This window comes from Trichoderma aggressivum (assembly GCF_033847375.1).
Source record: "Trichoderma aggressivum f. europaeum strain CBS 100526 chromosome Unknown scaffold_001, whole genome shotgun sequence".
In the NCBI taxonomy this organism is placed as follows: domain Eukaryota; kingdom Fungi; phylum Ascomycota; class Sordariomycetes; order Hypocreales; family Hypocreaceae; genus Trichoderma; species Trichoderma aggressivum.
The window spans coordinates 1,170,082-1,185,105 of record NW_026946367.1 but is presented as its reverse complement, the minus strand read 5'-3'; the positions used below and the strand labels follow the sequence as shown (position 1 = coordinate 1,185,105).

Sequence of the window (15,024 nt, the reverse complement as noted above, 5' to 3'; positions counted from 1 at the left end):
CCGGGACTTTGTGGAAAATTTACCTCTCTCGTGCTCTCTTTCAAACTACTATACCTAGGTACGCAGCGTCTAAACTTGATCGTCCGGGTCGTACAGATAGCCACCGCCATGGACAAGCCTATGATGCTGTCGCGGCGCGAGCTGCCAAAATCAACCATGATATACATCATCGTCGGCGTTGTCGTCGGCGTGACTTGCACTGTCGGAGTCATTGTCTTTCTGGTGATGAAACATCGCAAAGGTCAAAAGTACAGCCAACTGAGAAAGAGGAGCACGGTTACTACCACCACGAACAACCGAGAGTCTTATAGGAAGAGCATCATGTCGACCGTTTCCGAGGTGGACGACGCGCAGAGGCAGGCCATGATTCGGAAATCGCTGGCGACGCGAAGCTCTATGATGACGTTGAACATGGACGCAAGCTCCGTGTATACCGCGCCTCATCCGCTGGATCGCACCGCCTCTCATTTCTTATACCGTCCGGTCTCTCATCCGCTGGAAGAAGCCATCACAGAGGCCGCCGCAGAATTCGTTACAGAGGCCGCCGCAGAAGCTGTTACAGAAACTGCTGCAGAAGCTGTTGCAGAGACCTCCCCGGAAACTCAGGAGTCGCATCCTCCTCCGTCGCGAGATGAGGAATCGCGAGACGAAGAATCGCTAATCGGCCTCAAGGCTGACTGGAAGGAGTGGGAAGCGAGGCTACACGAGAACCACTCCCTCTCGCTCGACCATCACCCAGCCGTAGCCCCCGAGCGAAAGGATTCCACCGGCTCCAATGGCTCCCACGGAGAATATCGTCTAGTTAATGGCCCGCCAACTCAAGCCCACCTCAGCCTTATTACGTCTGAGCTCGGCCGGCGCTCAGTACCACCCCTGAGTCGGCCACATTCCGTCGTTTCTATCGAATCCACAAGATCGCTGCCGATGAAGTATGAGTTTAAACGGGAACGAGACACACGCTCTCCTCTAACACGCTCCCCCCATCGACTACAACATTCGTGGACAGCTTCTTAAAACGATCGTTGTCGAGTCATAGGACATGAACGGATATTTTCTCTTGGTTTTACACTAATCTCCAAGCCAATGGGATTCTACGGGGGAAAAAAGAAAGCCTTTCTCGCCCTGCCCTGCAGAGCGCTCAGTTACCAATCTCGTTGGTAACCTCGACAAATGCTTGCCACTGTCTCCAGGCCTCACCACTTGTGATGGCCCACTTGGCTCTTCGTACACCTTCCTTCCAACGTTGGCCGCCAGGGCCTCGTTCTTTAATGGCGTTCCCATCATCGCCATGGCCCATGTCGCTGGTATCCGCCTCACAGATGCCAGACGCCACAAGAAGGGCCGCAGTATTGATTAACACGAATTCGACCACCGGATCATCTAGGGGAATTTGGTTTTGCAAGATGCGAGATAGAATCTCGGCATTCTCCTCTGGCTCCTTTCCAGAAGATACGTCTTTTAGGGCGTGGGGGGTGACGCCAAAGTCATGGGGGTGGACTTTGAAATGTTCGACTTCGGATTCGCCTCCAGGGGATTTCTCTTTCAACATCCAGCAGAGCGAATTGCCTGCACAGCTAATTTCGTCCAACTCCTCTTCTCCGCAGACAACCAGTGCCTTTTTGCACCCGGCAACCCTCAAGGCTTCGGCAAAGGCCGGACCAAGATCCCGTCTTCCGACGCCGATGACCCGAGCCTCAAGCACGTCTTCGACTGGATTAGCCAATGGACCCAGATTGTTGAAAATTGTCCTCCAGGGGAGCTGCTTTCGGATAGGCGCCACGTAGCGCATGCCGGTGTGGAAGACTGGCGCAAAGAGGAAGCTGTAGTTTGTGTTGGAGTAGACCTTGACCAGGGTGTCGGGCTTGACGGCGCTGATAATGGGCGGCCGAGGCTTCATGCAGTTGACCATGTCAGCACTGCCCGATTTCGACGTGCTGGCCTTGTTGCCGTGCTTGGAAACCAGAAGCAGCGACGAGGCGAGAATGGATGAAGTCGTGCTGACATTGAAGGTGTCGTGGGAGTCACCTCCAGTGCCGACAATATCGCACTGCGTTTGAAATAGTTAGAATAATTTTTTTTTACCCCCAGGTATACGGGACTCATGTATCCCAACTAATAATAGTTGATTGGAATTGTAAAAATCTTACCAGGCCGCCTTGATACGTGCCCTCTTTTTTCCCCCGCGCCTGGATGACGCTCTGGAGCTCCTTGACCGGAATCGGGGCCGCAGCTTTTCGCATGACATAGGCGCAGCGCTCCAAGACGTCGGCCTTGAAGTCGAACTTGGTGAAGTGAAGAGCCATGAGGAGAGATGCCGCCTGAGCCTCGGTGACCTGGTTTGTGAAGAAATGGGAAATTGCCTCTGCGATCTCGTCGGGAGTCACCTCGTTGTCCGTCGGCCAGAGCTTGGTCAACAAGGGTTTGAGGTTGACTGGCGGAAGGCCTTCTTGGCCTGTGCCTGTGCCTGCGCTTGAGGCCATTGCTGAAGGATTTCGATTTGACGGTTGATAAAGACGAATTAAACAAGATGAGTATAAGCGCAGGGGATTGGGCAGCGCTGAGCCGAAATGGAATGAAAGGAATGAAGAGCAATGCAGATCCAATTCTTATGTCGGTTGACACATGGGATAAATGTCAAACCCAACCACACCATTCCGCATCTGTGTCATAATAGGTACAGGTAGAGACTCAATGGAGAGGAACGTTGCTATTGTGCCTATGACTCAGCACGAGAAACTGTACCTAGATTGTCAAAGTGTGGCTGGCAATTAGCCGATTTCGAATCCCAAGGCATGGAATAATATTTCCCCGTTTATACATACGGCAAGGCAGAGTTGCTCCGTATGAAACACACGATGTCTTTGACACCACACGGTGCCATATAATACCAGGTAGTATTAGTAGTACTACTACCAAGTACTAAGGTACTAAGGTAATTCTGCTGAGTCACCCTCCAGAAGATTCCCTGGCTACCTGATCAACCAGGCCGAAAGTTTGCTCCAGCCTGACCTACAATACAACGCCTTCGTCACGCAGCCGCTCATTCGAATCTTTCTCCCAAACAACGTCTTTTTTCCCCCACTCTCTCGCCGCCAGAAGCTGGACCACGCTCCCTCACCACGCTCACTGCTCGTCAAAGCCCGTTGATAGGAGCAAATTCAGCCGCTTCTTCTGCCGACTAATCGATGCTCTGAGTTTTTTTCTGTCGATCCAACCTCAGACGCCTTCACTGGTTCCGAAAAGTCGGCCGGCAGAGTCCATTTGTTTACGCATCCGAGTTTTCACGTCCTTTTCCGCTCCATCGCCCGGCAGCACGAGCGCTATAGGGTGTTTTCGGGCCGAAGAAAAGGTCCCCTTTACATAGTTAAAAAGAGAAAAGAAAAAAAAAACCGTCGCGCTTCTTGTTGCTTCCTCGCTGTCGGCAGGCCATCAGGAAAGGGACGGTGTTCGCCGCGTCTAGCGCCTCGAACGAAGAAAAAAAATAATAAAAAGAAGAAGAAAAATCCTCAAATAAGGACGAAGAGAAGGACATATTCTGTCTAGCCACCGACGACAAAAGTCTCTGCTGTCACGTCGGAGGCTGCAGTCGAATTCTCTCTTCCTCTCAAGCTAACGAGCCCTCGCGACCGTCAAACTGCATTCACCGCTCTTTGTCCAAGTCCTCAACGATCAGCTCTGGATTAGAGGATCCTCTTTCAAAACAAACTCCCCCGTAAGAATCACAGTAGAGAAGAAGAGGCAGCAGCTGCGGTGCCGAAGAAAGGAAGCGAAGAGAGCACGAAAAATCTTTGACGAGATCACCAACATTTACCAGCCGAGGGCCTACAAGTCCAAAATGTTTCCGCCGCCGCTGCCGAGCGCAAATGCCAATGGAGCTGGCGCTGCAAATGCAGCCGGGTTCCAAGAAGACCTGAACAATGTGCTTTGCTGCCCCGACTGCAAAGAATACCCCCCGAACCTGATCGAGGAGTTTTCGAGCGGAGACATGGTCTGCCAGAGCTGCGGCGTTGTCGTTGGCACTCGCATCATCGATACTCGGTCTGAGTGGCGTACCTTTGCCAATGACGACCAGGGAGGTGATGACCCAAGCCGTGTCGGCGGACCTCAGGATGAATTCGTCGAGGGTCAGCACCTTGCCACGACCGTCGCCTTTTCCGAATCCAAGGCTCACAAGGCCTTGTCCCGTACCCAAAACAACGCCAACGCAGACAAGGCTCAGAAGGGTTTAATGCAGGCATACAAGGAGATTGTTGCGCTTTGTGAGACTATCAATATGGGAGCAAATGTCTCCAATGCCGCTAAGCACATCTTCAAGCTCGTTGACAAGCACAAGTTCATGAAGGGCAAGCCCCAGGAAGCTGTCATTGCCGGGTGTATCTTCATCGCTTGTCGACAAAACAATGTGCCTCGAACATTCAGAGAAATCTTCAACCTTACTAGCGTTAGTAAGAAGGAAGTGGGCAGGGTCTTTAAGCAATTGCAGAACTTTTTGCAAAAGATCCAAGACACCGAAGGCGAGGGCGGTACCGGACTGAACACCGTCACCAACTACGAAAACACGTCTGTTGGCGCCGAAGATCTCTGTGGCCGTTATGTGTCTCAACTGGGTTTCAAGAACCAGCAAAAGATATCCAAAATCTCCCGCGATCTCGCAGAGCAGGCTACCGACATCTCTGCTCTGGCCGGCCGATCACCGTTGTCCGTCGCCGCTGCCTGCATCTACATGGCGTGCCACCTTATGGGAGAGCCACGCCCCTCGGCTCCCATTGCTAAGCAAACTGGCGTCAGTGACGGAACAGTCAAGACGGCTTACAAATTCCTCTTCGCATACCGCGATACTTTAATAAAGAAAGAATGGCTCGAGGAGGGTGGCAAGATGGAGAACATTCCGCAAGTCCAAGTGTGAGCAGAGTCTTCGCGTTTAGGGGCAAACGATCTCATATGTGCTTTGGGACACACCGCCGGACACACCGCCGATCAGTTTGTTTTTGCATTGCATTTTTACGGCCGTTGTACAATGGGGTTTTTGATACTGTTGCTGGGGCGAGAAAAACCGCCTCGGGGCTGAATTGGTTATCTGCCTTTTGCGCTGTCTGGTGCTTTACTTGGAGATTTTGAGAACGGCAAACGAATCATCTCTCTTACTAGATGGTAGTAAGGGAACAATAATGGGTTTGAATTTCGGAATGGGCAGATTCTTTCGTCTTGATCAATCTGGCAGTGGGTTTCCTTTAGTTATAGCAACAGGTATCTCAGGTTATATAGATCATAATAGTATCCACCACGATTGGAACAATATGCGGATGAAGGTATATATATATATATATATATGTCTTGTGAATGTCTCTCAGTCGGCTGCTTGCGTGTTATTGTAGGAGAAAGAGAACCTTGATGAACGCCGAAAGCGGCATGCAGGCCAATTCCTCGCCATTCCGTTTTGATACTGTCTAACGGGTGACGTCACGGAAGTAATTTTATCTAGAAGCGGGAGCTTATATGTTGCAATTTAATATCTTTTGTTAGTACACTCAATAGGTACTAAATTAATGACATGGCAGAACGGATTATGGCATGCTCAGACAAAATCTGAATCACAGGGTCAAGCTGAGACAGTGTACTGTAGTCTGAGTACTTGCTACAACGGATTGAGGTTGTATAGTGTAGATACGTTGGATCGGCAGGTACTTGGGAGTGGTGCAGATCAATTAACCCGTATTACATACTCGTGCTCATGATTGAGTCGCCATGTTATGTTCCCGATTCTCATCTGGCATGTTGCGTGGCAGATTGTTTCTGACACACAAGACTTGTGGGGGCGAGACATGGTTTGACGTTGGGCTATGGAGACACGGACAACTTTTATGGCTATGGCTATGGCTAATGGAGAAGGTTACGCGTCAGCGAGAAGCCGAGGGCCGATACGAAAGAAGAGGCGGCACGGAGTTGACCATGATGCAAACAGGTAACTCTACGGGGCCCTCGTCGAGAGTCTACTCGGGTGTAAATCGATGATGTATAGCTTGGCTCATAATACATGATAGAACACTGACGACTACAGGTACATATCTGCAGGACTAGCATACATCCAACGCGGGAAAACTAGGTACTAGGTACTACAATAGACCACTCACTGCCTGTGCCTCTAAATACTACCTAGTAGTCTTCCCCGAGTCAATTCTTGCATAGCCCCCAGAAATCTCAACTTGCATGGACGACGCCGTCACAAAAGGCCCGTCCAATGAAGCCCCCAGCGCCCCACGTGGTGGAAATTCCTTCAGAAGGGCCTGTGACGCTGCTGCAACCACCAGACGGGCCTTTACAGTGGATGCTAGTAGTACCTGTGGCTGCCAGTCTAGCAGTGCTAGCGGCACGTCGTCCAGTAACCTGAGCCTGTTGGCCGTCGGGTCTCTGCTTGCGTCCAAGCCCAAAGTGGCGGCCCCTCTGTAACTGTGTGGGCAAAGCCCCCTGTAGGTACACATCAAGTAGCCCGACCGCTAGCCTTTCCAAGTTGCCACCAAGACGAGCCCATCACCAAGAGATGGTGTCGTGGTGCATTCATTGTTGTCATTCTTCGTATTGCGACGACGCTGGCCGTATCGGAAAAAATCCATCTACCGTCACTCGTTCACCTCCTAATCTGGCCTTTTGCTCTGCTCCGCTGTTAGCATTAGCATTTGTGCCGTCGTCAGTCGTTTAAGGAATATTTACAGTGTGCCGTTCAGGTTCACCTCGTTAGAATATTATACCAGACTGGACTTGACCCAGCACACACACGGCACGCCCTTGCTGTTGCTGGTTTGTGTTGAATTTTATTGACGTCCATCCACCTTCTTTTAGCCGTCGCTCAGACCACGCCGTTGCGTGACCCGATCCCCAAGCCGCCAACGGGCATTTTCTCGGCATGAGAACATCAGCTGTTGCTCGTGTCGACTGAGTCGGGTTCTAGCGTCGCAAACCTCCTCTCGCTTATCGATTTATCTGGGGGGAAAAGGAGGTTTCCTGGGGATTGGCCTCGATCTCGTAAATCACATCGCGCCATCATGGCCGATGGGCTGAAACAATCCCCGTCCAACGAGGCCAGCAGCGTCGCCGAATACCCTCGAAGCTGCGCCGAGGCTGCAATTCCTCCTCCCAAGACCTCCGTCGTCCAGCGCGTTCGCCATGTCGCCAATTCAGTCTATCAGAAGGCCGTCGTCGAGACCATTTTGCAGCGAGGCCAGCTGGCCGCCTCAAAGGATGGCAGGAAGATACCCTTGCGACTCGACAATGACGAGCCCTTGATCGATACTCGGCGCGGGCAGGCGTACATCTCCAACAGCATTCGCACTTCTCGTTATACCTTGTGGAATTTTATACCCAAACAGCTCTTCTTCCAGTTTACCCGTGTTGGTAACTTTTATTTCCTCTGCGTTGGAATTCCTCAAATGGTATGTTGTGCCTGTCATCCTGCTTCTTCCGCTTCCGTAGCTAATGAGCTGGCCGCAGATTCCTGGCCTCTCAACGACCGGCTCCTACACGACGATTCTTCCCCTCCTGTTCTTCGTTTGCTTGACCATGTTTAAGGAAGGCTACGACGACTATCGAAGACACCGGCTGGACAAGGTTGAAAACGCAAACTTTGCGACGATACTCGGCAAGGAAGACAAGTACACTGGCAAGTCTAGACCGGCACACTTTCTGGATCGATACAACCCTTTCCATACGAAAACGACGAGTGAGCCTCTGCCTGTTCCCGACGAAGAGTTCCAAGGCGTTCGATGGGTGCCGACGAGATGGGCCGATATCAAAGTTGGAGATGTCATTCGACTTTCGCGCGACGAGCCTGTACCCGCCGATATTGCGCTTCTCTACAGCGATGGTGAAAACAACTTGGCTTATGTTGATACTATGGCGCTTGACGGCGAGACGAACCTCAAGAGCAAGCAAGTGTGCCATGCGCTCGAGGGATGTGACACCATCGAAGGCATTGCCAAGTGTGCTGCCGAGTTTGTTGCCGAGGACCCAAATCCGGACCTGTTCAACTTCAATGGAAAAGTAACCGTCAACGAAAAAGCGATGCCTTTGACTCTCAACGAGATAGTGTATCGTGGCAGCGTACTTCGTAATACAACGTGTGCCATCGGAATCGTTCTCAACACCGGAGAGGAGTGTAAGCTACGCATGAACTCCAACAGGCACCCAAAGGCAAAGAAGCCGGCTCTAGAGAGGGTGGTGAACCGAATTGTCATCACTCTCGCTTTTTATGTCGTCATCCTTTCTGTTGGAGTGTCAATGGGCTATATCCGCTGGCAAAAGAGCACCGAGCGACATTCCTGGTATTTAAACGATGCTAATGTTCCCTTCCACGAGATTATCATTGCCTTTATCATCATGTTCAACAATGTTATTCCTCTATCGTTATATGTGAGTCTGGAAATCGTCAAGATTGGACAGTTGCTTCTTTTGAATTCGGATATCGACATGTACGACGAAGAGTCTGATACACCAGCTCGGTGCAACACAAACACTATCCTCGAGAACCTCGGCCAGGTCGGATACATCTTTTCGGACAAAACAGGCACGCTCACGGACAATGTCATGAAGTTTCGCAAAATCAGCGTTGCCGGTACCGTCTGGCTACACGAGATGGATTTGGAACCTCAGCCACAGGCAGAGGGATCTGATAGTGCTTCGTCGATTGTCAAGGAAGTTGAATTCCCGAGCCGGTCACCTTCAGTTTATCGGAGGGATCGCCTCTCTGTTGTAATCCACGAGGACGGCCCTGAGGCTATGGACACACCAATGTCTCCAAGGCCGTCAATGGGAGGAAGACGATCTTCATCTCAATGGCGATCAACGGGCCGACCGGATCATGTTCAACCTGATGTCAACACCTCTGATTTGCTCGAGTACATGAAATCGCGGCCGCATTCAGCTTTTACCAGGAAAACAAAAGAGTATCTGCTTGCCATGGCGCTATGCCACTCATGCTTGCCAGAAAACAAGGATGGGAAAATGGACTTTCAAGCTGCCTCCCCGGACGAACTCGCGTTGGTAAGGGCCGCTCAAGAAATGGGATATTCGGTTGTTCAACGAAATTCGAAACAAATAACGGTTGAAGTGACCCAGACAGATGGGAGTGTTGAGCGTTTAAAGTATGATATCCTGGACATTATCGAATTCAGCAGTGCCCGCAAGAGGATGTCCATTGTCGTCCGATACCCCGATGGTCGCATCTCAGTAATTTGCAAGGGCGCCGACTCAGCCATCTTGCCTCGCCTGAGGCTGTCTTCGCTTGCCATGCAAAAAGCAACCGAGGTTCGCCAGAGCGCCGACCTTGAGCATGAAAGGTTCCGCCGCAGCGAGCAGCTCGAGCCCCGAAACAGCTTTGGCGGACGGCCCAGTCTGAGTGTTCGCCGTAACCCTACCATTACCAGGGAGCGAAGCGTACATCGACCGTCAATGAACCGAAGCAAGTCTTTCGAACTCAACAAGCTGACTCGTCGATCTGAGGAACGACCACGCCCATCCTTCAATATAAATTCACGCGGAGCTTCATTTGATATTTCGAATCGCCATCTTCTCGGCCCCATGTCGCCTCACATACAGCAGTCGCTGGATCCTCGCCTCGCCTTTTTGGAAGACTCTGGGATTTTCGACGAATCTGAGGTGTTTACAAAGTGTTTCAAGCACCTGGATGATTTCGCAACGGAGGGTCTCCGAACTCTTCTCTTTGCCCAGAAATTCGTTTCCGAGCAAGAGTACAGGTCCTGGAAGAAGCTTTACGACGATGCCACAACCAGTCTTACCGATCGACAGGACAAAATCGAAGCCGCCGGTGAGATGATTGAACAAGCGTTTGAGCTCGTTGGTGGCAGCGCGATCGAGGACAAGCTGCAGAAGGGCGTGCCAGAAACTATCGACAGGCTGAGACGGGCCAACATCAAGATTTGGATGTTGACAGGAGACAAGCGAGAAACGGCCATCAATATTGCTCATTCCGCCCGTATCTGCCGCCCTGGTTCCGACCTGTACATCCTGGACGTCACAAAGGGATCGCTCGAGACGCAGCTCTCAGCCATGGCCGAAGATTTACACGCCGGCTCAATCCACAGTGTCGTCGTCATAGATGGTCAGACCCTGGCTGTTGTCGAAAAATCGGAAGCACTTTCAGTGCAGTTCTTTGCCATCATGCTCAAGGTGGATTCAGTCATTTGCTGCCGCGCATCGCCGGCCCAAAAGGCACTTTTAGTTCAAACTGTCCGAGGCAAACTTAAGGCGTACAGGGGCAAGAATCGCCGAGGCCTTACACTTGCAATCGGAGACGGTGCCAACGATCTCGCCATGATTCAGGCCAGCCACGTCGGTATTGGTATTTCAGGAAAGGAGGGACTCCAGGCTGCCCGAGTGGCAGATTACGCCATTGCGCAGTTTCGCTTCTTGCAGCGGCTGCTTCTCGTCCATGGAAGATGGAACTATATCCGCACTGCCAAGTTCATCATCTGCACGTTTTGGAAAGAAATGTTCTTTTACCTCCCTGCGGCGCAGTATCAGCGATACAACGGCTACACCGGCACTTCGCTCTACCAATCGGCCAGTTTGACCGTGTTCAATACGCTATTCACCAGCTTGTGCACGATTTGCATGGGCATTTGGGAACAGGATCTCGCCGCGGAAACACTGCTGGCCATACCCGAGCTCTACATCTACGGCCAGCGCAACATGGGGCTCAACTTTTGGAAGTACATGCGATGGATGGTGCTTGCTGCCATTGAAGGCGTGATTGCTTGGAACGGCATCTGGGCTGGGTATGGATGGGTGTCTCCCGCGCCCAAAGACGAAAACCTATATGCCATTGGATCCCTCGTGTTCACGGTCGGTGTCTTGTGGATCAACTGGAAGCTATTGTAAGTGTTGTCTCTTCTTCTCCCATTACCGGCCTTTTTCTCCTCTTATATATCACCAAAACAAGAAACAAAGCTAACAATCGAGCAGCATCTTTGAAACCCACTACAAGTCCACCGTAGTCATGGCCTGCTTCTTCGTCACCACAGCCGGCTGGTTCGCATGGCTAGCCTTCCTCGACGGCGTCTACGGAGCCACCCCGTCCGGCGTCTACGACATCCGGCACACCTTCACCAAGCTCTGGGGCGCCGACGCCGTGTGGTGGTCCACCGTCTTCATCGTCCTCTCCTTCATGGGCATGATTGAGCTGCTCTTCAAGGCAGCCAGGCGCGCCATGCTCGTCGCCGGCCTGTGGCACTGGCCGCCCTGGCAGAGGAAGCGGCTCGGTGACAATGTTGAGGAGTGGGATCTCGAGCTGTGGCAGGAGATGGAGCAGGATCCCGTGGTGAAGAAGAAGCTTGCCAAGATGGCGAGGGATTACGATGAGCTGGATCTTGACGGAGTGGAGGTGGAGGAGGAAGAAGACGACATTTTCGACCAAATCGAGATTGACATTTCCAGGAGGCAGTGAGGGGGAGTAAACAGAGACGGAAGTTTTCTTTGCGGTAGTTTGGGCGTTTTTTTTTTCTATTTCACCGGTTTGAGCAAATTCATTGGGTTTGGGGGGAGAGAAAGGTTTCATTTGTCCTGGTCGCTCATTCTCCGTTGATTTTTTTTACGCTCCTTTATGATACAGCATGATACCCAGGGGAGTAGAGTTGGAAAATAAGGGGTACGATACCAGCAAATAAGGCATCATAATAGATACTACTGCATAGGCGCATGTTAAAGAATATCTTTTTTCTTTCATCTATACAAAGTCATTCTAATCGTAAATGCGTCCGTATACTCCAATGAGGAAATAGCTTACGTCTCATCGTGATGGCTCTAAATGCTCCAACTTATGGTTCTAGTATGCAAAACGAAAAAATAAAAAAAATTGTTAGAGAGAAATCAAAAGAATCTGAAATAAAAAAGGGGCTCATGCTCTGTCACGTCCAGGGTCGCCAGCCTCCTCCTGCTTTTCGCTCCCCGTACTACGAATAATCCCTTCGCTCTGTTTTTTGGTTGGCGTAGGTTCGGCCTTGCCCACAATCTCCAGCGTTGGAAATGCTATCAAGACAACGACCAGAGACGCAACTCCCAAGGCGAAATTCATCCACGAAGCCGCACGCAAGCCTTTGAGAGATTCCGGTTCCCACGCCTTTATGCTTCCGACATCCTTGACGGCAACACCGCGGGCGTTGGCCATGACGGCGGTTTGAGTTGCCGTGCTGATGGCGAGACCGATGGATCGACCGAACTGTCCAACAGCATTGATGAGCGCACCACCGATGGCTTGATGCTCTCTCGGGAGAGCACGCGAGGTGAAGAGAGTGAGGCATGGCCACGTAGTGTCTGCACCAACGACCGAGAGGAGCATGGCAGGAAGGCCCCAAGCGAAGTACGACGTCGTCGGCGGAATAGGCACAGCATACAGGAGACATGCGATTGAGACGGAGAGGTTACCAATTATGAGTATGAAGACGGTAGGTACGCGATCGAGGATTTGAGAAACGACGATGGAAACAGCGGCACCGCCCACGCCTGTTGGGATAAACCGAAGCGTGGTCTGTAGAGGGGGGAGACCCTGGAACTCTTGAAAGTAGTATGTGGCGTAGATGAGATAGTTGTTGAAGGCAGCGAAAAAAACACACATGATGACCATTACAGCGCTGAATTGGAGGTTGCGGAATATGGAGACTTTAATGAGCGGCGGAGTGAGGGACGAAGCTGGCTGCAAAGGGCGGCGGGACTTTGATGGTGACGAGACGGCTTCTCCTTGTTCGACAACACCGGCATCCGATTCAGCTTGAACAGCACTCGTTAACCTGCGTTCCAAGTACCATTGCCACACGGCAAAGGCGGCGATGATGAGTATGGAAACGACGATGAGGACGGGGACCCAGGGGGTATTCCACCCTACAACGTTGCCCTCGGTAAGAGCAAACATAAGAGCAAGGAGACCAACAGTAACGAGGGTAGCACCGATCCAGTCAATCGAAGCCGGGCCTTTTCTGTTCGTATCGGATGCTGACGTTGGAGGAGCAGGTATGAAAAGGATGCCACAGATGGAAACGACGGCGCCCATGATGGCGAGAGCCCCGAAAACCCATTTCCAGTCGGAGTACTGGGCAATGAAGCCGGACAGTATGTTCCCAAAGACGCTTCCGAGAGGGGCACCGGCACCTGAGAGATGGGTGAAGAAGATCAGCACAGCTCATACAAGCATACTTGAAAGAAGCGGTGCTAAGTAATCATACCGTATGCAACAAAGGCATAGTTTTTTGCCTTGCCTGGAGGAAACGTCACACCCAGGATGCCAATCGCAGTGGGCACATTTGCGGCAGCCCCCTTGAGTTACAGGAGATGATTAGCAGTAGCCAAAGTACAAGAAGAAATGGAGGAAGCCCTTACCAAACCATGAAGCCCCCTGAATAAGTTGAAGCCAATCTCATTGGGCACAAACGGATTCGCAGCCATGACGGCCGTCACCCAGATGGAGCCCAGCACGAAGATGAGGCGCTTGCCGTACAAGTCGGCGACGCGGCCCCAGAACAACAAGAAGCAGCCAAAGGCGAGTGAGTAGGAGGAGACGATCCATTGCTGTCGACTCTCGGGGATGGACAGATGGCGACCGATGGTGGGGAGGATAATGACGACGCTCTGGAGGGAGAGGGTCTATCATGATTTGGTCAGTCATTGATGCATATTGCAAGTTGTAGAGTTGACGGAGCACAGAGGTTGTCGTCAACTGCAGGCTTCATCCATTTCCACTTACATTGAGAAACGCAGCGCCCGTGACGGTGGCCACCAGCGCAATGCATCGTGCCCGCGACAGCGTCAAGACGTGATGATCGCCATCATTCTTTGCTTCATCTCCATCTCCATCCCGTCCATCCCGTTCACTTTCTCCTTCTCCGCCCAAACTCGAGGACACACGCCGGCTCGTCGCAATCACCGCCTGTTTGCCGTCCTCAATCTCATCATCACCATCACCAATTCTTGAACGAATTGTGATGGAAGACGAAGTTTTCGCCTCTCCATCCTCGTCCTTTTCCACCCCCGCCTTCATCCCCAATTCTTTGGCAAGAGCCGCCATGTGTCACCGAGACCTGCGTCGTTCCTGCCGCCGGCGCGGGAGCGGAGCGGAACCGGAGCTCCCCTAAAAAACAACGTAAAAAAAAAGATTTGCAAGACCCGGCGCCGCTTTGGGTAGTATTAATTGGTGTTACTCCCGATGTGGTCCTCAATCAAACAAGACAGGGGAAACCAAGACGCAAGAGAAAAGAAAAATACAAGGTTGAATATCAATCAAGAAAGACAATCCACCGTATCTTCTTTTTTCGTGACAAGTCCGTCAGCATATACAGGGGAGAGAGGAAAAGAAAACTTGGCAGGATCAAGTGCAAACGGCCGCCCCCCCATACGAAGTATCCCAAGCGTATTGCGTGCTGCACCGAAAAAATGCAAACACCAATCCGAAAGTCAAACAAAAAAAAAGGAGCAAGGACGCCGTTCATATATCAATCTTGCATCATATGACATCAACTGCCCTCAGACTAAGATAACAAAAGGGAAAACCTCGTCACAACAACGTATCTGCATACGTGAATAAAAAAACCAGTACCCAATATCCCACAATCTCGGACCGGGCCAAGCGCGCGATATGCCGTATTGCTTTGCTTTGCTTTGCTGTAATTCCCCATCCCATCCATCACCTTTCTCCACAAGCCAAGCCCAAGCAAGGCCCGCAAGGCATACCACCCCGACTCCCGGCCATCCCAAACCTTGGAACAAACACGGCAAATAGGACATTATACAGACTACAAACGGGTTCCAGCTTCCCCGACTCTTCATGCCGGTAAGATGAAAAAGGAAGATACAAGGGTACGCCAAAAGAGGACCTTGTTGCCCACACTCGTAAGTTTGGCTGCTGAAATCGGCAGATGATCAATCTCGTAGCTTACTGGATCGGTATCAATCCCAAGTTAGTAAAAGCCAAAGGAAGCTCAAAACTTGCCTTGACCAGATTTCCAACAGTTCAGATAAAGACACTGC

The 15,024-nt window shown here is 51.4% G+C and overlaps 5 protein-coding genes across 5 annotated transcripts; 3 read left to right on the top strand and 2 right to left on the bottom strand.

The window, feature by feature from the left end:
- Window positions 1-108: 108 nt before the first annotated feature.
- Triagg1_309 (uncharacterized protein) lies at window positions 109-1,014 on the top strand (the record flags this gene model as incomplete). Its single annotated transcript, XM_062898097.1, has 1 exon — window positions 109-1,014. The coding sequence occupies one exon, from the start codon at window positions 109-111 to the stop codon at window positions 1,012-1,014; it is 906 nt and encodes a 301-aa protein (XP_062760659.1).
- A 124-nt stretch (window positions 1,015-1,138) lies between these two features.
- Triagg1_308 (uncharacterized protein) lies at window positions 1,139-2,480 on the bottom strand (the record flags this gene model as incomplete). The annotated part of the gene is made up of 2 exons (XM_062898086.1): window positions 1,139-2,047; window positions 2,148-2,480. 2 exons carry the CDS (start codon window positions 2,478-2,480, stop codon window positions 1,139-1,141), a joined length of 1,242 nt encoding a protein of 413 aa, XP_062760658.1.
- A 1,355-nt stretch (window positions 2,481-3,835) lies between these two features.
- Triagg1_307 (uncharacterized protein) lies at window positions 3,836-4,906 on the top strand (the record flags this gene model as incomplete). Its single annotated transcript, XM_062898075.1, has 1 exon — window positions 3,836-4,906. The coding sequence occupies one exon, from the start codon at window positions 3,836-3,838 to the stop codon at window positions 4,904-4,906; it is 1,071 nt and encodes a 356-aa protein (XP_062760657.1).
- Window positions 4,907-7,040: 2,134 nt separating this feature from the next.
- Window positions 7,041-11,455, top strand: Triagg1_306 (uncharacterized protein; the record flags this gene model as incomplete). Its single annotated transcript, XM_062898064.1, has 3 exons — window positions 7,041-7,427; window positions 7,486-10,886; window positions 10,975-11,455. The coding sequence occupies 3 exons, from the start codon at window positions 7,041-7,043 to the stop codon at window positions 11,453-11,455; spliced, it is 4,269 nt and encodes a 1,422-aa protein (XP_062760656.1).
- Window positions 11,456-11,905: 450 nt separating this feature from the next.
- Triagg1_305 (uncharacterized protein) lies at window positions 11,906-14,065 on the bottom strand (the record flags this gene model as incomplete). Its single annotated transcript, XM_062898053.1, has 4 exons — window positions 11,906-13,152; window positions 13,227-13,317; window positions 13,381-13,644; window positions 13,745-14,065. The coding sequence occupies 4 exons, from the start codon at window positions 14,063-14,065 to the stop codon at window positions 11,906-11,908; spliced, it is 1,923 nt and encodes a 640-aa protein (XP_062760655.1).
- Between the last annotated feature and the right edge of the window lie 959 nt (window positions 14,066-15,024).